At 38.5% G+C, this 25,076-nt stretch overlaps 1 protein-coding gene across 1 annotated transcript in view; it reads right to left on the bottom strand.

Moving 5' to 3' along the window:
• PRKCH (protein kinase C eta) overlaps positions 1 to 25,076 on the bottom strand; it is a 214,941-nt gene that overhangs the window by 87,563 nt on the left and 102,302 nt on the right. The window contains exons 3-6 of the mRNA XM_019750783.3: positions 9,751 to 9,901; positions 7,355 to 7,389; positions 3,610 to 3,698; positions 1,958 to 2,087 (exon numbers count right to left, since the gene is read on the bottom strand). Coding sequence (XP_019606342.1) covers positions 1,958 to 2,087; positions 3,610 to 3,698; positions 7,355 to 7,389; positions 9,751 to 9,901 — 405 coding nt within the window. The remainder of the gene's footprint in view (positions 1 to 1,957; positions 2,088 to 3,609; positions 3,699 to 7,354; positions 7,390 to 9,750; positions 9,902 to 25,076) is intronic.

Genomic DNA, 25,076 nt, shown 5'->3' with positions numbered 1-25,076 from the left:
AAACTTATACTCCTAACAATCCCTGACGTTTTTATCTATTTCTGTTCTGTGCAGAAGCAGAAAGCCTGGCATGCTGAAGAATAAGAGATTACAAATACACTTTTTTTCACCGTGACTTGATGAAAGACATTCATTTAAATCACGTGTAACAGTCACTGCCGATTTAACAGCATGATTCAAAAGAGATCAAAACGTTCATCGGAGTGAACAGTTCACTCAACTGAATAATAAGGAATTATGCCAATTGACTTTCTGCTTTTCCTTCGCTCAGTAAAAAGGAGCAGTCTACACGCCACATGTAGATCGCTGTTCAGACAGGATGGAAATGGTGTTTCTAAGAGAACAATTCTCTGTGAATCTTTCTGAGTATTGTTGTGGTCGGTAGCCCTCACAGCACAGCGTGGCATCCTGTAGGGCTGTGGTTCTCAGTGTTTGCAGCCTGTGGTTCTAACTTCTTCATGGAGGAAAAAAAAAGGCAAGGTTTTTAAAGGTCACAGTAAATGACAGTTGGAAGAGGAGAGTGAAGCAAGCTCAGCTCCTGTGCACAGGAAGCTGACTTAGGGCGACGAGGGACCAGAGGTTTAATCAGCAGAAAGTTCTGATAGTTTCTTCATATGGACCCTGCTGACGGGAGGCAGCAAACCAATTGCTGTTTCTGGAGTGTCACTCCAACTTTGGAAGCGTGCGCAGATTCAGGTTGGATGGGGCCTGAATTCATGTACTTAGGGTGCAATTCTCTTCTCATTAAGAAAAGGAATCCCCAATGAAGTGGAAAGCTCCCTTGCAAGGGAGGGGCCCTGAGGCTTACGCTTCATTAGCCTCATGGGAAGTCCACCTCTCTCAGGAATGCTGGTACAGAGACACACAAGCCTACAGTAGCCTTTCTAAAGCAGCATGTGACAATAAAAGCAGGACCAGTGCAGGTGTGCTCCCCTCAGGGCCACGAGGGACAAGAACAGTGCAGATGAGCCCACGCATGGCTCCACATGTCAGCAACAATCACACAAAAGCAGAAAGCAACTTCCAAGTTGGAAACCCACACCCACATGAGACCGTCCAGCTCAAGATCAAGCTATACATGAGCTGCCTGCTTTGGTTATATGAAAAAAGAATTATTAAGCGGTGTTCTAGAGAGGTACAAGGATTTGCCCTTCTGAAAAACAAGTGACTGGTCCCTTTTTGTTGACAGAAGGAGGCTTGGTTAAGTCCAAGCTTTCAACGAAAGTTAGTTATCCAGTTGCACTGATGCCACTACTGCCTCCCTATGAGACCACATTGTTATGGCAAGAGTCAATGGGGGGAGACTCAAGGCCAAGAGCTCCCCAACTCCTATCAGGAGGGGTCAGCCCTTACCCACACCCTTTGCTGTGGCAAAAGCTGCAAACACTGGGCATAGTTATTGCAGTGCAAGCCCATGACCAAAGCTTCAGTGTCCTTCATTCCATCTACCCCTCCCATCTCTACCACAGTACTCCTCAAGAAGACCTAGGGCAGCTTGAGTTATGCTTTTACAACTCAATTCCTGCTTATTTCTGGTGAGGTCATCAGACCTACTCTCCTGCCAGTTCTTACTCACAACCCAAGCTTCTCTTTTGGCTGTCTCACGCACTACCCTCTTCCACTTCTGACCAAGATCCCATTTTTTTCTTCTTTCAAATGTCTGTTTAAACACACAATAACTAGTATGTACTCAGCACTAAATAGATGATAGCCAGCTTACTAGAACACTGAATTTAACAACTGACTTAATATTCTATGGTTAGGAAACCTGTGAATCAGATGTAGTTCTCCCTCCAAGCCTGACAAGGGACACATAAATATAGAACTACTAACATGTTAATTTACAAAGTATTTAAAACTATCAGTCCCAAGTCAGATTCTGAACCTATGTAATTTCAAAAGCTCGCCGCCTGGTGTTCTCATGAAGAGGTGGGTACCCAGTACCCCAGCATCTCACTTTTACACTGAAGTCCTTGTCGCATTATCCCCCAGAGCAAGGAGCCACAGTGATCGCAGAACGTTGGCACTTTGTAGTTGTGGATGCTGAACTTGTGCGGGATGTTGATTCCGAACCGCTGTTCAGCAAGCTGTAAAAAGAAAACAGGAAGACAAGAGCTAGCATTCTACACCAACATCTTTTGTCAAAACTGTAATAGGAGCTCACACAACGCAGAGTGTTGCTATGACACCTGAGCTGGGTATATTATTTTACTGCTCAGCCACAAGTAATTACTCGGGCCTTCCTAAGCAGACTAAGCACATTTCCTAATGAACAAGACTGGACAGAAATGTGTGGTGTACATTAGAGTGTTCACCATTTGGGGAGATAAATAGAAGTCGAAATTGTCTTTTCAGCTGTGTTTCTGCTCCTGCCAACATCCTCACACTCATGTCTACTTCCTAGAACCTTTTAACTTCAAGACTAAACAGGTCTTTTATATGCTGCATACACTTGCGATCACCACAGGTTCTTCCAGAAATTGTGTTACAAGGCGGGGGTGAGAAGAGGAGGTGGCATCCCAAGGGCATGGAACCACAGAAGGAATTCATTCCATAGTGACATGCAAGTAGCTATCTAATTCGGCCCTTTTAGCCTTTGTCTGGCATTTGTATTCTGACATCTGAGTGCAAAGGTTTAATCTCAGATACAGTCACTTTTTGGCCTTTTGGCTAAGATCAAGTGTAATCTCACATACTACTTCCAGCAAATAATTAGACTAGGCATATGCTCTACAATTTCACAATTTGAAGCAACAACAGATCCACACATGACAAGGAGTGGGGCAATTACTACCCTGCTTGAAACTTTTCTGGCCTCTTTCTCATAAAAGAAAGTAACACGTCTCTATGTATACTCTTTAGCAATCTTGTATGAATACAATAAAAAACCATTGAGTTCCAGAGTCAGACATTTCAATGCATCTATAAATCCACTGCTAATTATCAGCAATACTCCTTCTGCTTTTTACCTCCAGAATTTAGAATGTATGCCTCCTCCAGCTGAATGCAAATACAAGTGGCAAGAATGAGGGTCAAGCATTTATGTACAGATATACATCCTCCCTGAAAGGTCTTGAGAGGCTGGAGGAAGCCAACAGTCACCTTATTCAGGAAGCACAATTCACAGTTAATAACATACTCATCACATTAATTAATTCTATCTTGTTTAATCCTCACAAAAATTGCATGAGGGAAGTAATGATTCCATTTTAAGGTTGAGGCTGAGAGAGAAGCTAGCTAGCAAAGGATGGATTTTGCATTCAAATCCCAGTCACCTGATGCCAAACTCAGGGATCTTTTCACTCTTCCAAAGCTCTCTCTAAATTACTAGTAGAACTGAATCCCTATAACTTATACCCAGCTGATCACAAATGGGATAATCTCAAGGACAGGTCACGCTACACAGTACAGAAATACAACTGCCGTAACATACAAAAGAGAGAAATTCCAATTCTAATATCACCACTGGCTTTAAGGAATGTGGAAGGGAAGTAGAAAGGAGGGAGGGAGGGGGAGAGGGGGGCAGAGGAAGAGGGGAGAGAGAGAGAGAACACATGCCTGAGCATGAGTTCATGCAGGCACCTAATTAGCAAACTGCTATCCTCTTACCTTTGAATCCACTTTGTTCATATTGTTTTGGCAAGTGCAGGCTGTAACAATAAGATGATGGCAGCGCTTATGGACAACACAGGTGCACACTAGGAAATTAAATCCACAATTATACATTTATCAGAAGCTCACAGTCTGGCCAGTTACACTAGATCGAGGGCTGGACCAAGCCAAGGTGTTTGATTTGGACGTCTGGCCCACATAATGGCAGTCAGTGCTCCCGTCCTCCCTACTTTCTTTATCAACGTCCTTACTCAGCCCTTGCTCATGCTCCAACTATTCTTATTCAAGTCCTGAGCTTAATTCATCCCTCCTGGCTTTAATCCTTCCCGTGCCCACCTCCAGGGGAATCTTCTCACAATATGATTCTGGTCATCTTGCCCCATGAGCCGAACCTTCAATGGTATTTCACTGCCAATCTATAGAGTTCAAATTTCCCAGCCAGATTTCGGGCCCTTACCTGTCACCTTTCTTCTACGGGAACTCTTTGTTCCAATAAAAACTAGACTAGTTATTCTTCCTGGAGCAAGTCTTCACCCTCCCCTCCACACTTTCCATGTCCTTCTCAATCCCTAAGATATCTTTCTTTCCTGTTGCCAAACTAAATCTTAAGTGTATTAACAAGACACAGCTTTAAAAAATGGCTCTTCCATGAAATTCACCACTCCTGGTTACCCTTCTAGACCACCTCTCCCCCTTCTAATCTCCTACCCTTAGCCTGCCCTCATTTCAAATTTTCCACATGTAGCCTATAATGCCTGTAGAGTTCTCAGCCAACATGACCCCTTGGACAAAGTAGGCATTCATTAAATATTTGTAGAATGACTCAATCAATTGTTTGAATATTTAGAACTTTCTGAATAAGCTTTTTCATTTTCATCTAGATAACTGACATAGTGCAGACAGAGTCCAGTTGCCCATTAACGGAGGAACATGTGCAATGAAGCAGTATGAAAATATACATTATTTTAAAGATCTTTCAAGACATGTGGAAGTTTTCAGGATTAAATACACAAAGACAGATGACATGTCAGCAAATAGCACTATACTTGAAAACAAATACAGCTTTCATCAGATTGAATTCTCAGGAGAACCAGATTGACAGTTCCCAGAGAACTGGTCTTTGTATATGAGGGGATCTCAAAACCATCTTGCACACAAAAAAACCTTCTATTCCAACACATTTGGTTTTTTGTTGTTGTTTGTTTTGTTTTTTTCCAGTTAACTTGGCTAGAAGTTTATCAATTTTATTGATCTTTTTAACGAAGCAGCTTTTAATTTAGTGGATTTTCTCTATTGTTTTCCTAATTTCAATTTTACAGATTTCCACTCTAATTTTATTATTTCGTTTCTTCTGCTCGTTTTAAACTTAACTTTCTGCCATTGTTCTAGTTTCTCATAATGAAACTTACATTATTGATTTTGGATCTTTCGCTTTTCCTAATATATGCATTTAATGATATAAATTTCTTTCTGAACACTGCTTTTGCTGCATTCCACATATTTTGATTAACTGTACAATTGATTCTTGAACAATGTGGAGGTCTGGGGCACCGACTCCTTGAGCAGTCAAAAATCTACATATAACTTTTAACCCCCAAAATTTAAGTTGTCCCTCAGTATCTGTGGGGGATTGGTTTCATGCCACCTCATCCCCACCCCCAGAAATCAAAATTCACAGATGCTGAAGTCCCCTAAACGAAAGGGCACAGATCAATGCATACAGTCAGCCCTCTGCATCCACAGATTCCCAGCCATATAGGTATTTATTGAAAACAGTCCACAGTATAGGTATTTATTGAAAACGATCCACATATAAGGGGACCTACATATAAGTGGACCCAATGATTTCAAACCCATATTGTTCAAGGGTGAACTGTACTTTCATTTGGTTCAAAATATTTTTTTTTTCCTCTTGAGTCTTTTACCCATGTGTTATTTAGAATGTGTTGTTTACTTTCCAAATATCTGGGGCTTCCCAGTTATCTTTCTGTTATTCATTTGTAGTTTAATTCCATTGTGGTCTAAAAAGATACTTTTTATGATTTCTATTTTTTTTCATTTGTTTTATAGCCCAGATTGTGGTCTATGTTCCTTGTGAGCTTGAGAAGATTATGTACTCTGCTATTGTTAGATGAAGTATTCTATAAATGTCAATTTGGTCAAGTTGTGATATCCTTACTGATTTTCTGCCTGCTGGATCTATCAGTCACCTACCAAGTTACTTAAGTCTCCAACTATAATAGTGGATTTGTCTATATGTCCTTGAAGTTTTACCAGTTTTTGCCTCATGTATTTTGATGCTTGTTCTGTTAGGTGCATACACATTAAAGACTATTACATCTTCTTTAAGAACAGGCACCTTTATAATTACATAATGCCTCTCCCTATCCCTAATAATTTTGTTTGTTCTTAAGTTAGCTTTGTATATTTTTATTAATGTTACCATGGTATACTTGGTATGCTTTTGATTAACGTTACCATAGTATACTTTTCTCCAATCAGGTATTTTATTTTATATCTCTTAGTAAGATGTGAACTCACTGGTGTATTTATATCTCCTGACCAATATACTTTCCTGCTTTTTTAACAGCAGGTGGCCCACTGAAAATCAGCCCATTAAATATCCTGGCATTATGCATAAGATGGACCAGAGTTGACTGCAGGGCACATCCTTGGGTTGGAGAGGTCCAGGCCAAAAAGTAACACTGAGTCTGACCTATGAACTATGTTCTCATTAGGGCCTGAGATTAATAGCAAGAGGCCAATTATTGTTATTGTATGGATAATATATTCATTTTTTTCTAAATTTCAGGATGTAACAGAATTGCTCATACATACTAAAGTAAAAATTAGATCCAAGAGCATGTCTTATTTCATTCTAAGGAAAATAATGTTTTATCTCACCTCCTTTGGCAGAGGAGGCAGGATTTCCTTACTTACACGTAGGCTACCACTCACTCTAGGATATGCAGTGCTATTTTACCAATCATCTGTAGCATACAGATCAAGAAGATATTATATGTATAAAATGTGTGATGATAGCCAAGCCGACAAGATGGGAGGCCCCAATAAAAGACAAGCCCAATCCAGCCTGGCTAGGACTCCTGAGTAAGGAGTAGCTGTTACTCTTCTCCCTTTTATTTCATTCCAACTCTACCCAAACACTAGTAAGTTGGGTTGATCTTAGAATTGAGAAAATAAAAATAAATTGAATGCATAATAACTTACAAGATCATTAACAACTTACCTTTCAACATTTCTCACATTAAAAAAAAATAAAAACAATTTAAAAAGTAACTTGGAATAGCTTCTATTTCCAATCAGGTAAAGACAAAACATCATTGTGCTACTTCTCACCCCTATTGACAATGGGATTGTAAAAACAAAACAAAAACACACAAACGTTTATCTTTAAGATTCAAGGGCTCTGCTCACAAAATGACATTACCTTTTAGTACTTTCATGTGATTGCAGAGACAAAACGTTGAACAATTAAACTTTATTAGGTATCCTGACTTTAGGAATAAAAACATCTCCTCTACATTGTCTAAAAAACATAACCAAAATTTAACCAAAACTAATGAGTTGTAATTCTATGGCAGGGTGGGGGACGTGTGGTGTCTCATTTGACCTACAGAGTTATTTTCCATAATATTAATGGAATGTATCCTGTTTCCTCTTGGTATAATCACATTTCAACATAGGAACAAGATTAAACTTAGTTTTTAAAATGTTTTCTTACCTTGGCATTGATAACCCTGTTTCCCAAATACTCCCCTGTTCAAGACAATAGAGAAAAAAGTTACCATCAGTTGAATGTTTCAGCAACAATGCTCCTATAATTACAGTACTTAAGAAAAACAAATTTGGTCTTCTGATCCTTTATGAAAAACACACTTTTAGAGAAGAAGCAAAAATGTGCTTTTTAAGCCCTTGTTTGTTACCACAAGACACAGAGGAAACCATCTGATGTATGAGAATGCACCAAATGATATAAACGGATGGGTATTGGTCATTCTCGTTCCACCCACTTCTGTGGCAACCCCCTAAATCCTCATGAAAATCAGCCCTCATCTGTGTGTCAGAGCCTCAGCCTGAAGCATCACTCCTCTACCTCACATAGCATTCTCTCTCACATATATGTAAAGGTGTGCAAGGGATGAAGTAAACAGATACAGATACACCCTTTTCCCTTGCTCACATCACCTGGAGTCCATGGGAAAGCAGAAGTACAGCCACCATATGCCCATCATGCTCAGTTTCCACCTCTACCTCTTCCCAGTCTAGTCTCTGGGTGATGGCAATAGAACTCTCATTCTCATTAACAAAGACCACATTTTACTAAGCCCATAGGATGTGCTGGGCACTGAGCCAAGTGTCTGACATATGCCATCTCATTGAATCCTCACCAAGCTATGTGAAAGAGCACACATAACAGGAGGGCTAAGAGCACAGACCCTGAAGCCAGATGGCCTGGGTGTGGCTTGGGGCACGCTGTTAACTTCTTCCAGCCATAGTTTCCTCTATAAAGGGATAATGGATCACCGTATATACTTCATAGGGCTATCACGAAGATCAAAAGGGTCGATAATGTAAAATACTGAGAATAGTGCCTGGCACTTTAAGTGCTATATAAAAATTTATTATATATACAAAATAAAATTATTGTCTCTAAATTGCAAATGAGGCAACCCTGATGGGTTATATAACTTGTCTGGGTTCACACATCTAGCTGGTGATGAGACTGAATGCCAGGGTCCACACGTGTAACCATGTATATGTAACACAAGTACCAACACTGTGTGTGGTGGGGGCAGGCAGAAAGAGAGGAAAGGCTGGTTGGGTGGGAGTTGTTTCCTTCGTGGAAAAAAAGTTAGTGAAATTAACAAATAAGTTTCCATTAAGAACGTTAGTTGAGGTCACAGGTTGTCACCACAAATACCTACAGGGACAGGCGGTCTCATACAGGAGGAAAGCAGAACGGTGTGAGAGGAAATAAAGCGCAATGAACAGTAACCTTCAGGTCAGGCAGACCACAGGGAGAGGTGAGGCTCCAGCTAACTAGACTGTGCAAACTGCTACAAAAAAGGAAAATGGGCTCAAAGGTGCCCCGGCTTCTGAGTTTTTTCAAAAGAAAATGCAGTAGGATCTTTTTCTTAAAGATTATAGTTGTCATAGCAAATTTGCAGGCTTCCTATCAACAGCGTTTGAGGCCTTTAATTTTAGACAAGACTCTATTCTTGGTTAAAAAATTATAGAAAAACTAACCCTGGATTCTGACTGTTAAAAGGAATAAAATTCAAAGTAATTGCAAAGAACAAACTAGAAACTAATTGACCAATATTCAGAAATGACTCTGAACCAAGTGCTTCTACCTTAAACAAAATGACTCCAGTTTGCAACAAAAACGTAGATCTCCTTTCATGCTGCAGATACGAAACTGTTTTCTCCTTCTGAGATGGGTGTGTGTGAGAGGGAGTATCCCTTCTCTTTCCAAATATTGTTAATGTTGTCTCTAACTGAAGATAACTATTACTTAAATTTAGTTTACATTATAGATTTGCCACTAAGATTAAGCTTGAGTCACATGTGTAGTAAAGATACGTATTGCCCCAATTCATCTAGAATTTCTCAACTATTAATTATCTCAATTCCTAAATGCCAGGGATTATAGTATATGATCACTAAAATTTATTACCCTTGGCTGCATACCATAAGGCTGAAGACTACTGTGTGCTTACTTTACTTGTAACGATTAATTTCCATAACTCAGCATGTGGTTCGTGCCTTCTTAAATACAATACTGCTGATATTTGTTTCTTCCTCAGGAGCAGATTATTTACTGGTTGATTTAGCCCCTCAATGAGTGCTTTTTGATCAGTTCATGATTCATTAACACCTTTACTAAAATGACTGGAAAAAGAAATAACATCTGAAACTTGGATTTGTAAATTCTTTTGATTTTTTTTTTTCCCATTGGGAGTTAAAACGGTCAGGTCAACATATTAGAATAAGAGACAAAAATCAAATCCTAAAACAATTCTTAATAATCATGTTTTCTCCTGAAACCACACACAACCAGAGGAAGCCTCTATTACAGGGAAATCTTAGGAGGAGAGAAGCTAGGTAACCTCTTACCAGATAAACTCCCTGCAGTGAGAGCAGTAGGTGGGCTGCCTCAGGTATGTGGCCATAAACTTGTGTCCATTGATCTGGTGCACTCGCCTTCGCATCGCCCTTTGGCGCTTCCTGGTAAAATGTTTGAAGATCCGGTCTCGCTGGAGAGTAGCTGTATATTCAAAGGAAGATATAAAGAATAACGTGTCATGAATCTACCTGCACCTAATGTATAAGAAAGTTTGATAATTCAAATACTCCCTAAATTATTGTTCCTTTCTTCAAGAAGCACAACATCTTAGAAACTCATCATGCTTTTCTAGTGACCTTAAGATTCTTAATTTTAAGGTTAGACCTATGTGCAGCCTGACATTTCCATTGCCTGCTTATAACTGGCTTTCTTGAGTCAGTCCTCCCGGTATAGACCATAGGTTTCCCAGGGTTTCAATGCTCCAGTACATGACAACGGCATCGTCTCCTAGACCCTGTCTTGCTGTCTGGGACTCAGGTCCATCAACTGGCTGTAACTGCTGGGCTGGTAAAAGGGTTTCTCATTATTCCGCTTTCATTATTCTGGCATCCTCAAAAACTGAAGGAGTGGGCTGCTCACAGTGCAGACCGTGAGAGCACTGCCCCAAAGCATCAGTCCCTGCACCACCTCTGTGAACCTGGAATAGGTAGAAATTAACCAGGAATAGGTGCAAGGTTCCTTGTCTAATCTCACATTTTTAAAAACAGTGTCTCTTAATCTGAACACTCTGAAAACTATGAGCCATCTAAAGACAGTAAATGATGACCCCACATATTATACTAGAACTCTGCCAATGTATGCAGAGACTTGTGATTAATAAAATAAAGATTACTTCTTCAATACAGCTTTTCAATTAATCGCTGATGCAAAGGAAATTTAAGGACTTGTGTAAGAATAACATGCTAATAAATTTTAAAACCTGGAAGAAACAGAAGATTTCCATGAAAATATAAATGACCAAAATTAATTGAAAAAGAGCTAACTAAACCAAATAAGACTAATTTTTTGGAAGAAATTGAGAAAGTTTTCTAAGAACTACCTCTCAAAAACCATCCAGGCCTCGATGGTATCATGTGTGAATTATTTTAAGCCTTCAAGGACAAGATAATGTTAATGGTTAAGCCTGTTCCAGAATAGAGAAAGACAGAAAGCACCCATTTTTTTTTTATAGAAAACTATGGGATACAGTGCTAGGGCTGAAAGATGTAACTGATGTATTCTAATATACAACGAAGAAAGAAATCAGGGTTAATAATCACATTTTATGTCATGGACCCACCCTTAGACAGTCTAATAAAGCCTATGGATCCCTTATCAGAATAAAACTGTATAATCTATGAAAATAAGATATGTAAGATTATAAGAAAAATCAAATATCAAAATACTATTTAAGTGAGATAGAATAATATATATGTTTCTTCTATAAATTAAGTACTTAGTGGTAGACCTAGTTACTATAATAATTTTGAAGTAGTGAAGAGGCTAAGTTGCATTTCATATTATCTGTGAAAACTGTAAAATAATAAGAAAGTAATCTGTGATTTCTATTGTGGTAACGTAAGTACTGCTAATACAACTGTAGTTTGTTTATAAATGGAAGAAAAGGCTACATTTACATTATAGGTTAATGAAAATGAAGGTGAAAATTTTTTTCTCTGGTCAAGTTTCTGGACCATCTAAATTCTAATTATGGACCCCAGGAAAAGTACCCCCCTCTGCTTATGTATCAAGCTCACTCATAAATATTGATGCAGGGGTATTCATTATTGAAATCTGTGTAGTTACAAAGTGAATAGGGAAGCGATATAAGAAAATATTAGTGAATATTTTCATATTATGGGGTCTTTGTCTTCCTATTATTTTACAATTAGTCCCCAACATAAATGTTCCTTTCCACTTAATAACAGCATCTTTTCCTGCTCATCACACTGTCTTCTCAGTTGACTGGATGTGATAACGCAAGCGATGAATGTTGTAATATGCAATATAAACTAACTGTAAAGTAAAATTGAAAATTTTGCAATTGTAAAAGTTGAAGAATTTTCATTTTGGGTGTTTGAGAATTCACACCCTAAGCCAATGGTAGATACGGCTCTGGCAGAGATAGATCAGTTAACAACTGCACAAAGAAATTTGATATAAAAAATAACATGATGGTGGTAATTTTAAGAGAATTTGAATATCAACATATAAGGAAGGGTCCCTGAGAAAATGATGATGCCTCAAATACTTGTTAAAAATATCCTACTTAAAACTACTATAAAAATATAAAATAAAATGAAATAGATAGTACTCTGGTAGAACAAAATTGTCTGAAAAAAATCTTTTTTCCTAAAAATTAGTGCCTAGGGCAAAAATATAATTTGCTCAATTTAATATTTTCAAAATTGTAGTTTCGTTTTTCAAATTCTTTCTCACACTTGTTAACTATTAATAAAATCTAGGTCTTGTTTTGAAGGATTTATTTTATGTAGACTTTTCCCAGTAGCAATTACATTCAGACAACTAGGAACTTGTATACCATCTAGCATTGTCTTAAAAGAAAAACCACTGTGACCAAGGGGGAATTTTCTCAGGAATCTAACAGTGAGTACAATATTAGACAATTTCTTATTATATCTGATTCTATTAACAGATAAAAGAAAATAAGCACGATCATTTCATTAGATGTTGAAAAGGCACTTGATAAAATTTAACTTGTCATCGAATTAAAAAAAAACTTTTGAAAAGTAAGACTAGAAGATTGTCTCTTTAATGACTAAATTATGCTCATAAGTCAAAAACATCAAGCTGAATAGTACATTTTTTTAAAGTCCCATGAAAGTTAAGAATCAATAAGACCAATTATCGCCATTATTACTTAATATTATTCTGAAAGTACTTGCCAAAGCTGTTAGAAATGCAAACAATATAAAAGATAAAACTACTGGGAAAAGCAGACAAAGATACAATTATTTGGAGTTGTTTCATAAATAACTAGCAACTCAGGAGAATTCAGCCTAATCTATTAAAAACAGAGTTCAATAAGATGGATAGTAAATAATCATTAAAAGTCAACTGGTCTTTAGTGTATCAAAAGAACCAAACGGAATATATAATTAAGAATCCCATTCGTATAGCTATAAAACCAAGTTATCTTGGAATATGTTATCAGAAGTACAAGATTTACATGAAGTAAACTATAAAAACCCAACTGAATAATATGAAAAGATGTGTGAAAATGAATTTCTTAGACAGGAAGAAATGGTATAAAATTGTCAATTCTTTCTAAAGTATCCTTATCTCATGCAATAAGGATTACAAAACTTTAAAGCCATAAAATAAAGATTTACACTTCAGAAAAACTTAAAGCTCTAGTTGTCAAAAGACACAAAACAAACAAATTGGGGAGAAAAGGATTTGCAACACATGACAAAGGGTTACTATTTAAATGTGCAGAATCAATGGGAAAAAAGGATGAACAATCTAGTAAACAATGGGGTAGAGGATGTGAACAGGTAATTCATAGAACTATAAATGCAAACAGACAATAAACATACCAAGATGTTCAATCCTATCCAAAATGGATATGTAACAACCAGGAGGTAAAGGACATTTTACTTCTTAAATTGGCAAATACTTATAAGGATTGTTAGCATGCCTCCTCTTGTGGGGAGGTAGTCACCTCCATCCTCTTTTGATAGCAATAAAACCTGGGCTGCAGTCCTGTCCCGGCTGCCTTCTGGCTGTGTGTATCCTACAAAGTCTTTGTTCCCATCTATAAACCAGGTAGTGTTTTCCTTATAGGTTTCTTTTTCAAGGACTGGATGAGGTAATGCATTCAAAGTGTTTAGCACAGAGCTAGGCACATGGTAGCATGTGACACCTGTAGTTATTTCAAGAACACAGTTGACCCTTGAACAGTGCAGGGGTTAGCGGCGCTGACCCCCCCATGCAGTGAAAATCCGAGTATAACTTTTGACTCCCTCCAAAACTTAACTACTAATAGCCTACTGTTAACCAGAAGCCTTACCAATAACATAAACCGTTGATTAGTACATATTTTATATGTTATATGTATGATATACTGTATTCTTACAATAAAGTCAGCTAAAAAAAAGAAAATGTTAAGAAAATCATAAGGAAGAAAAAATACATTTACAGTACTTACTGAAAAAAATCCACGTATAAGTGGGACTGTGCCATTCAAACCTGTGCTGTCCAAGGGTCAACTGTAATTTATTTGGGGGGGCGGGGGATCAATTTGACAATACAAATTTTAAATGTGTATTTCCTTTCACTCAGCAATGCAACTTCTATGATTTTTTTTCTATAAAAAAATACCAGAAAGCAAGAATGTATGCTATATAGATATCAATTGCTACATTCTTTTTAACAGTAAAAATTAGGATTATGCAAGAAATCTCAAAGAATTAAATGCAGAAATAGCCAAATTCATTTTCAAGACACCAATGCCTTCAGAGGCTCCGGCAGTTAAAATGTACTGCTTCAGTTTTTTGTGTTGGTGTGTGTGTAAAATCTTCGGCAAGCAATATAATTATTTCCATCTCAGGTTTCACATCTGTCTAAAGAAGATAAAATACACTCTTGCCCTCAGCCCTATGGGGATGTGTCAAAAGCAGTATTCCAGAGAGGTTCTTACAATGTTGGATAAAAGTCACATAATAACAGAAGTCACTACTGTACTGCTCTCTTCCACAGTACTTCCAGGAACCATTTACTAACCACAAGATGAACAGATTTTAATGTTCCTTCGTTGGCAGATGATAAAAATTGGCCTAATGGTATCACCCTATCTAGCATACGTTATCAACACCTTGATACCCAGCTCAGAGCTAGCCAGTGCAAAACTTGTATTGAATTACTAAAAATATCACATCTAGATGCAAATTAAATTCTCCCTGGGGATCTAATTACTAAGAATTTACTTATTTAATCCCTTAATACTATAGATTGGTTAAAAGGTCAGCTCACTTGCATTTTTAATATTTCATGAATTGAATTCTTGTTTTGTTTTTTCCCTCAGCAACTATTACCACAGCACCATCATAACCTGTGAATTTTCCAGGTGATTCCTTATAGCCAGAAGGATTTAGGAAGAAGCTCCTTGTAGCTAGCTTGTAGTCCTTTGTTACTTACTGCCTTTCGCTTCTCCTGGAATGCTCTTCCCTCTTTTTTTTTTTTTTTCCAACTAGCTAATTGAGACTTCTTTTATCTGCCTCAGAGCCTAAGTGGCCTCCCCCAAATCCTGAATCAAGATGAAATGCTCCTCCACTTTATGTTTCCTCAGCAAACTGGGAGTGCACCTCAGTCTTTCCCCATATTCCATGACACTGGGGGTTGCTGTCTCTTTCACCTCTGTGTCCCAGGTCGTAGTTGGTCATTGTAACTAAGCTTCACTCTCCCCTTTTCTTTACCTAGTCTTCTGCATGTGTGTCTCTTTTTGTTTAAAAAGCAAACAAACACACTCATGCATGCACTCACACACACCTGGGAATTTGCAAGACATTTGGTCATTTAAGAAAACTGGGGCCCCACGGTTTTAAATGGCTTTTCCTGACACTGTTCTCTTGATTGATGCTGTGAGCAGGAAGAAAGTGCTCTTGGATGGCATGCTGTTCACTCGAGTACAGATCCGACACCTACTTTATAATCATAGTACAGAGGGAGCTTCCTCATTGTTTGGATGGTCTCCTGTTGACGTAGGACTGAGTTAAAAGGACCACAAAAGACTATTTAATCCTGTTTCGCCTTAAACCAACACGGGCTTTGAGATTCTTTCAGATCACATGTTAGTTGAACATGTCAGGCAACTCTAACATGCTTTGCAGCCAAAACTGGCATCACAACTTCTGTTTTGCTCCTGAGGTACTCAAGGCCTCTGAGTAAATAGGAAGCTGGCTCATTGCCCCAGCATGGAAACACATTCCAGTCTGTAGGGGCCTGCAGGCCTGGAGCCCTGATCTGAGCTGGTTTGGAAGGTCCTCTCATCGACAGCGTGGGGAATGATTATGTCAAATTCAACAAAGATGAACTATTTTGAAACGCCTCTTTCTTCAAGTCTGGTTGTCATCCTACGCACAGTTTTGGAGAACTTTAGAATGTACATGCGACTAGGAGCCACCAAAATACCTCAGGGTAAGTTTTCATGGCAAAAAACTTGTGCTGGACTTGAACTTGTATTGCCAACATGAGGCTTTGTGGGGGAGGAGAGTCTCTGCAAGCTCTTTAAAACTGTTTTAACTTTACCTCAAAAATAGTACATGCTTTATCCTCTTTAGTCTTTTGTTTGTTCTACCTACCTGAATTTAAGGTTTTATATTCCAGCGGTAGAAATCTGTACTTGAAAGTACTCCTGAAACATTGTGATGTGAGCCAAAAGCACACATCATAGCTCCTCAGTTTCAAATGATGGTAAACAAATTATATCAGAGAGATAAAATCTATGGTATGGCACTTTTTGATTTACAAAATTACTGATATAAAATGCTGAAAGGGAATAACTTTGATTTAATGTCAAAATGTGATTTAACTTTAAGATGAATTTCCTTAATTTCAAACGCACACTGAGGTTTCCTATGACCTCTGGCTTGTCTTTCAGGGGCTGTGTTGAGGAGGTTATGCAGCCTTTCTACACAACAGGTGAAGAGTGTGGTGGTCAAGGAAACAGGGTCCAGACCACCTGCTGGGCCTGAATCCTGCTTCTCCTCCTTATAAACTGGGTGACCGTAGGCAAGTTGTTCAATCTCCTATGCCTCAGTTTCCTCTTTTGTCAAATGTGAAGGGCAAGAGAACCCTCCTTCAAGGGCCATTCTGAGGACTTGCTCACAAGTGTAACATAATTAGAAAAGGACCTGGCAGGTAACAACCAAGTGTTACCTATTATAATTGTTATTAAAACCCTTACGTCAAACTAAAGAGTGCAAGAAATAGAAAGGGTTTTTAATTCAATGGACTAATTGCCTAGAAGAAAATTCAATACCTAGGAAACCATTACCTAGAGAAGTTAAACGCCATGCCCAAAGTTGATCCCGTTAGCTAGGGCCAGAACGACCACCAGTATCCCCCTCTCTTGATTTTACCCCAGGGCTCTGGGTAGCACCACACTGCACTTTGTCCTTTATTAACATTGGGTCTCCTGGAAAGTAATCAATTTTCTGGTGAGGAAACAAAACTAACAGGAAGGTTAAGTGAGGTCAAGCAGCCAATGATAGAAGTGGGGACGCCAGACTCTATTTACTATTGTTGAACGACTGAGTAATGCTATCAAATGTCTTTTTTTCTTCTTCCTGAGATATTTGTTTTATCATTTGTGCATGTGGCAGGGAATGACTGTGAGAAAAACAAACAGGAAAACCTTAGAATTAACCAAAAGCTACTGGTCAAGCAAGAACCAGAAAGTATTATGTTGTTTATGTCTCCAAAATATATCCCTGAAAATAAGATAAGGTAAGGAGAGAATGTTGCTTAGTATCATCAAACACACTGAACAATCAACCATCCAATCACAGAACTGTGTGCAAAAGAATGATGCATAGCAATTCAAACTTAGATGATCCCTGTCTGAGACAATAATGATATAAACAGAGAAAGATTAGGATACGTATTAAGGGAATACGTAACTTAAATGAGTCTTTACAATAAGTACATACAACCAGTGGGTGAGAGCATTCAGTGGGTGCTGAGAGCAGAGAGAATCACAGGAGTTGCACATCTAGACCTCTGATTAACTAAGGAAGACTTCATAAATGGGCTGAGATTAGCAGTTGTTTGGAAAAGAGGAAGGAGGTGTTGGTGAACCAGGATAGGAAGAGGGCTTCTGGAATTTGTGCCAGCACCAGTCACAAAGGTTGCAACAAAGGGTGTTGGTATTTTACAATGGCAAACAAAACCCCCCAATGGCACTGAGGAGTACAGAATCTTCTGGGGTTTTTTGAAAAGAGTTTAACCACATGACTCACAGTGCTTTCCAAATTCAGATAGAATGATTAGACTTAATGTGTTATGAGACCTGACAGTACAGGAGCCTATACACAGGTGTTTCTCAGAGATCTGGCTCCCTCTTTGGAAGTTCAGTCTACATAAACACCTACCATCATGCAAGCACATGGGGATGACTGTCGTCGGCACAAGCAAGAGAGAAAAACAATGTTATTAGACTGACTCTCTTGAGTAGGGCTCATGGCTCATAGCACCATGGAAACTGAGCCCATCCTCACCCATCACTTCATCTTCCTCTGCCAGCAGAAAGGTGATCAGAACAGAGCTCCTGGATGTGGCCAGGCTTCCATCAAGAGCCATGGGAAAGGCCTCTCACTCCACTGTTACAGAAAGAGAGTCCTGACCTCCCATTGCCCTCTAATCTCTTTACCTTCTTCACCTCTGGTATCTATGAGTACTGTTCGAAGTACAAACTCCCCCCTTCTAATCCTTGAGTAAAGAGACCTTGGTTCCAACAATATTCGGTTCCTCTCGCTCTATAATTTCTCCATTCACCAGCTCTTCTCCTCCACCCAACTTTGAAATGTGTGTATCCCCAGATTCTTTGTACATCATTCTGCTGGTCTTTCTGGAAGTTCATTCATCTCCTCAGAGATGAATATGTTCTCTTGGCTTCTAACAATTGGCTGAACACTGAGGACTCCCAAATCTGAGGCTCTAACTCTGGCTTCTAACAAACTTATTTCTAATGGTATCTCAGCATTTCTCCAAAATATACTTAAATTACCTAAAACTTGACATTTGTAGGCTGAACCCTCTTCCCTACTCTTCCTCTTAGATAACAGTACCACTATCCTTCGAGTCATCCAGAAAAAAACCCTGAGGTGTCTCCAGATCCCTCTTCTCCACCCACAACCAATGGTCAAGTTCTACGATACCTACCAAGATCTGACTGGATCCCTCCCTTCCATGCTTACTGGTATAGTTCATGCCTTCTACTTCCTCTCATTTGGACTATGTAATGGTTTCCTAATTAGTCTCTCTGCATAAGTTTGATCCCTCTATAATCCATCCTCCATCCATCCAGTTATGCTTATGAAACATGGGTTGAATCCTATCACACTCTTAGGGAGATGACTTCCTTGCAAGAGTCTATGTGAGTCTCCTGTATGGAAGTTAGGCTTCCTGTAGTTGTCCTATTTGAACCACAATTAGGTAAGAGGGGGTAGATTTCCCCCCAAAAGGTAGTGTTTGCACTGTCCAACATCTGAGAGAAAGTTGAGTCCTCAGAAAGCAGGAGGACTTTCAAGAGGGACCTTAGTCGGGTGACAGACAAGTCTTTCTTTCCCCTTGGTCCTCACTCTCTGGGGTCTGGACTTGAGGCCCCAGGAATGGGGCGTCTAAAATGCTCTGCAGAGACAGACATAGGCAGGCTAGGAGGAGTAAGCCCACTAGTGATGGCACAGGGAATGTTAACCATCCCTTGTAAGAGAGACCATCCAGTGCATGTTATTTTGTGTACAGTTCAGCTTCTGCCATTAAGCCTGGCTTACCTAGTCCAGCCAGACCTGAGCTCTGCTTCAGAGAGTGCGTTAAAGGGGAGCAACCACCCTCTGGGGCTACCATGGTCGAGAGGGTCCTTGTGAAAAGTGAGGCTCCCCCAAGGAAGGTGAATCTTGGGGCATAAAAGGTCTTGCCACATCTCCCAGGTGGCAGGTCTCCCTGTTGCCAACCTTGGAGGACCAGGGGTCCTTTTATTAAGAAGCCAGAAGGTCTTACACCCTTCTACTAAGTCTGTTCAGTAGACACGGATGCCAACATCCCTGACTCAACACCCATGGTCCTCAGGATCCTTTCCTGTCTCCTCCTCCCTTTTATTCTGCCACATGACTGGGCTCCTTTGGGAGTCTCAGAGAGTTGGTGGAACATCCTCAAGAAGCAAGGAAACTGGGACATACATCCTTCAGCTCCCATCTGTCATTGGTTGATGGCTGTCTCAGGGGAAGGGGGCATTAATTCTTCCTTATTTCCAGCCTTCTTTTGTGGGCTGAGAAAAATATGGGCAGGGCACCCATATTATCAGCCATAGAATGAATTTATACTTACCCTGGTCCTGATTTCTCACCATGTTTCCCCGAAAATAAGATCTAGCCAGACCATCAGCTCTAATGCGTCTTTTGGAGCAAAAATTAATATAAGACCCAGTATTATATTATATTATATTACATTACATTATATCATATTATGTTATATCCAGTCTTATATTACAGTAAAATAAGACCAGGTCTTACATTAATTTTTGCTCCAAAAGACGCATTAGAGCTGATGGTCTGGCCAGGTCTTATTTTTGGGGAAACGCAGTATTTATATTTTGCTGTCACACATACTTCTTAACAAGCTGCTTCAAACTCTTCGTGGAATGAGGTGAAGGATAAATAGAAAATTCTTACAATAATAATCTTCAACTATTATTGTGCCTACGCCCTTCTGCATACCTAATTTCCTCTTGCTCCCTAAGAAATTCCCTTTTGCTCCCTAAGATCAAATTCAAGAATTCTACAGCTCTCTCTACACAATTGGTAAGGATTTCTCCTCTGTTGCTGTGATTCTACAAGTATTTCATTTCCCGCCACTGATTTCATCCATAAATAGACTTCCAGTTGCCACGTCTGCATTCTTCAGTTTTTTAAAATGAAAATTAAACATTGCTAAGTGGAACATCACTGCCAGCTTTCAGGATGAGGAGGAACCACGTTTTGTTCCATCAAATTTGGATTGGATCATTATTCTCACTGTCATCCTGACTAGCTGGAAAATATCTCAAAATGGTATTACCTTCACTTCCAAGCTTAAGTTAGAGAAAATACCTTTGCTTCATATGCTTAAAAATGGAAGCATATTCCAATTATCTGGCCATTTTCCTTTTATCCTTCATTACTAAATTTAAATGGGGAGAAAATGTCCCACTCAGGGTGTCTCCTGTCTCCCTGAGAACCTTTTGAACTTAATGTAAGAGAACAATGAAGCCATAACATGGTTTCAACTGGCAGAGCAGAGACAACACGTAAACTATCTCTTTTTACTCTTTTGTTGTACTGTTTGTAAAGGTAGTATATGATTATTATAGAAAACTTAAATGATACAAAAAACTGTAAAGAAAAAAGTTTGTTTTCAAAAATCATCTTAAATCTTCCTATACTTTGAATATTTTGGTGAATATGCCAAATATATACACTGTATAGATACACATTCTTACATAAGTAGTATCACACTGTATGTGTTATTTTGCTAAATGCTTTTCACCTAAACATCTTCCCAGAATTTTTAAAGATTTTATTTCTTAGAGCAGTTTTAAGTTCACAATGAAATTGAGAGGGAGGTACAGAGATTTCCCATATACCCCCTGACCTAAATATGCACAGCCTCCCCCATTGCCAACATACCACACTAGAGTGGTACATTTGTTATAATTGACGTATATTTGTTATAATTGATGAACCTACATTGACACATCATAATCATCCAAAGTCCATAGTTTACCTTAAGGTTCATTCTTGGTCTTGTATATATTCTATGGGTTTGGATATTTTCACCATCCTAAAAATCCTTTGTGCTTTGCTTATTCATCTCCCCTTGCCCACGTCCTGCAACCAATGATCTTTTTACTGTCTCCATAGTTTTTGCCTTTTCCAGAATGTCATATAGTTGGACTCATACTCGTGTAGTAAATAGTCTTCTCAGATTGGCTTCTTTCATTTACTAATATGCATTTAAGATTCTTCCTTGTTTTTTCATGGCTTGACTGCCTTTTTTTTTTTTAAGCTGAATAATATTGCATTGTCTGGATGTACTACAGTTTGTTTATCTTTTCACCTACTAATGAATATCTTGGCTGCTTCCAAGTTTTGGCAATTATGAATAAAGCTGCTATAAACATCTGTGTACAGGTTTTAGTGTAGACGTAAGTTTTCCATATCTTTTAAAAAGTTACTACTTCTGTTTTTATAGCAATTAATACTACAGTTACCACTTAATTATCATGTCTTATAAGATGAATACACATTACGACTAACTTAAAAATAAACTAATAGCATTAACATACCATTTCTGTGAAAGTAGGGTTTACACATTTAAAATCTCTGGATTTTTTTCTCATTCACTGGAAGCTTTGGGGTTGCTCTCTCTACCCCCACCCCACCCTCCAAGCTCAGGTTGGTCTTCCTTCCTCACACACACACACACACACACACACACACACACACACACACAAAGATTCTTATACAAACAACCTGTCCAACCAGAATCTTTTCCAGATAAACATGTGTTTCCTGTTTGGCTAATTCCATTTCCCTTTCAATTTTTTTTTTCTTCTTTTTCACTAGCAGATTTCTAAGGTCCCTTCTAAGCTCTCAAGTTCTGATTTTAGAAAAAACCTTGCAGGATATTAGCCATGAGGAATATGATGCCTAATCATTTCCTTCTCCAACTATATGGCTGGAATGAAAGCAATGCTTCCTCCCTCATGTTGCTGATTCAACATGACTTTTAAAACTACAGCACCATTGCTCATTGTAAACAGACTAATTGAAAATCTAACACTGAAAGTGTTAGATAAAATACCTTTATCACATAACCAAATTTCCTGCAACACTGATGCAAGGGTTTTGAACCTCAGCCAGCTTTTTATGGTAGTTTTTTTAAAAATTAAGGCAAGGAGACAACTGCTTTAATTAAATGTCATTTATATCACATGGTCACTTCTTGTCAGAGGCTAATAATTTAGAAGTGTGTATCTTGGTTACTAGGTTAGGTTTTTGTTTGTTTGTTTGTTTGGACAATTGTATTATGCCTTAAACAGGAACAAAGTAAAATTAAAAAGAGATGAAGAAATTAAATTTTTTTTTTTCTCAGTGTAAACAAAGGTTTGGTATTGACCGGAATTGAAAACTCTGATGAAAGTAGATTTTTGGATTAGCAATGAATCCAATGTTGTTATTCCTGTGCTACCAGAAAAGGGAACATTCCACTAGACAAGGACAAATGAATTCCCTTTTCTTAAAATATGATTTCACTGATATGTGGGATATAAAACTGAAAGCAACAAAGGAACAAGACAAACAAACAAGGAAACAAAAACTGATAGACATAGACAATAGTTTAGAGGTTACCAGAGGGTAAGGGGGGAGAGGGGTAGTAGATGAGGGTAAATGGTATCAAATATATGGTGATGGAAGGAGAACTGAATCTGGGTGGTGAACACACAATGTGATATATAGATGATGTATTACAGAGTTGTACAATTTAAACCTACATAACTTTACCAACCATTGTCACCCCAATAAACTCTAATTTTAAAAAATCATTCAAAGGGCTATTTCTTTATTACCATGAATAATCCAGTCTATATCCTTGAATAAGAGTTCATACTTTTCTGGGAAAAACAGATGTAGATAAGAATACTCCAAAGAGCTAGATAAGGTGTGACAAATGCCTCCATCCTCTGAAATATTTAGTACCAGCTCAACATACCACATTAACAGAAGTCTGGATATTTTAGCTTTAATTTAGAGATTTATCATACTTTAGTAAACATATCATCTAAATACGCAACAGTTCAACAAACTGCTAGGGTTATTGCTGAAAAATGAAGAGCAATAGACCTCTCAACCCTAAGGTGTCATTCAATTCACAAATCATTTTTGGGACAAGGAGGCATTCTGCCCTATTTTGGATACTAAGTAAAGGTCATCTTTTGAATTGACGTTGGTCCCATGTAGGCTCTAAGCACACTCAACTTCTCTCTTCCCTCTCCATCTTGTTTATTCAACCCTCAAGTTTTGAACATTTGTTAAGTGCTGCACACTGTGATGGGAAATAGGGGAAGAAGATACAGTCATGCCTTCAACAACGGCAAGTCTAATGTGGGAGAAAGCTTGTAAATGGCCATTACTATGCATAGTATAAATTCCCATAAGAGTGTGGAAGAACATGAGCCTTACCCAGGCATGTTGAATCAGAGGTGGCTGAAGAAGGACAATAAAAGACTTTCAGGACAAGTGAAGGGGAGGTAGAGCAGGAATGTTGCACAAAGAGGAAACAGTAGGTACCAATGTCCAGAGTAAGAGAATATAATGTTCAAGGAATTCCTAATATTCACCTTCTGACCTGGTCATTTTAACAGCTAGTGGCTGCCCTATCGTCATCAATTACTTATCAAATGTCTACTATTTACTAGGACGAAGAACACCAAGCAATAGGGTAAGAGTCCTCTAAGAAGATTCTCAACTCATTATGCTGAGGTACAGGAAGAAATTACTGGACCTTCCATTTATTTGTTTCTCGTGTTCTTCAATTCTGTGGGTACGTTATAGTGTTTGTCACATATGTATGTAGTGTACTATGTGCATATAAAATTTACAAGGAAATATATATATATTTGGGATGTGTGCTCAACAATTGTTCAATGATATCTGAATGATGAAAAAAGTTTGGAGGCCACTTATCTAAATGGACTTACATTCTGGTTGGAGAAACAAGCTATAAAGAGATGAAAAGCATCAAGCAGTGAAGCTAAGTGCTACCTACAGGTGTTAGAGGAATAAGGGGCAGGAAAAGATACCTGATTGCTAGAGTGGTCGGGAAAGGCCCCATGGCAAAGATGGCATTTAATTTAGGCCTTGATAAAGAGTAGAACTTAGACCAAGTAGAAAGGTTCGGGAGGACATCCTGTCTGGGAAGAATGACATAAGCCCAGGTACATGGGCACTGGGGAACGGTGAGAAAACCAACTCCTCTATTACAAAGGGCTCCCACAGAGCAGCAGGACATATGATGGGGATCCCGGAGTGGAGACAACCGGGGCAGGACAGGAGACAGCTTCAGGATCAGGCTAAGAAACCGTACTTGTATCTTGCGGGCAGTAGGGACCCTGGAAAAATCATGTATTCCTTCTGTGCAGTGACAAGCTTTCTCTGGAAATGGAAAAAGCTGAGCCAAATGATCAGTAAGGTCCTTCTAACTCTTCTGAGTCTTAAGAATGAGAGCAAAGGAAAGCTATTTCAGAAAACTGAGATAGTTCACCACAAAATACCTTCACGAAATGAACTTTCAAAGGATGTATTTCAACAAGGTAGAAAATAATACTCTAAAAAAGGTCTGAACTACAGAAAAAAATGGTCAGTAAAAACATTATAAGTATGTAGGTAAACATAAACAAACAATGAAGGAATAAGTAATAATGTCTAACTAATAGTGTTTCAAAAGAAAAATAAAAAGACATCTAAAATACCAACCAATTGCACATGTGCCAGGAAGATGGTGACTGGAGTTAAAGCATTTTAAGATCCTTGTTTGCTCAGGAAGAGGGTAAAGTAAT

This window comes from Rhinolophus sinicus, chromosome 3, assembly GCF_057876585.1.
Source record: "Rhinolophus sinicus isolate RSI-liver-muscle chromosome 3, RSI-T2T, whole genome shotgun sequence".
Lineage (NCBI taxonomy): Eukaryota > Metazoa > Chordata > Mammalia > Chiroptera > Rhinolophidae > Rhinolophus > Rhinolophus sinicus.
The sequence above is the reverse complement of the archived record's forward strand: the minus strand, read 5'-3'. Positions and strand labels throughout refer to the sequence as shown.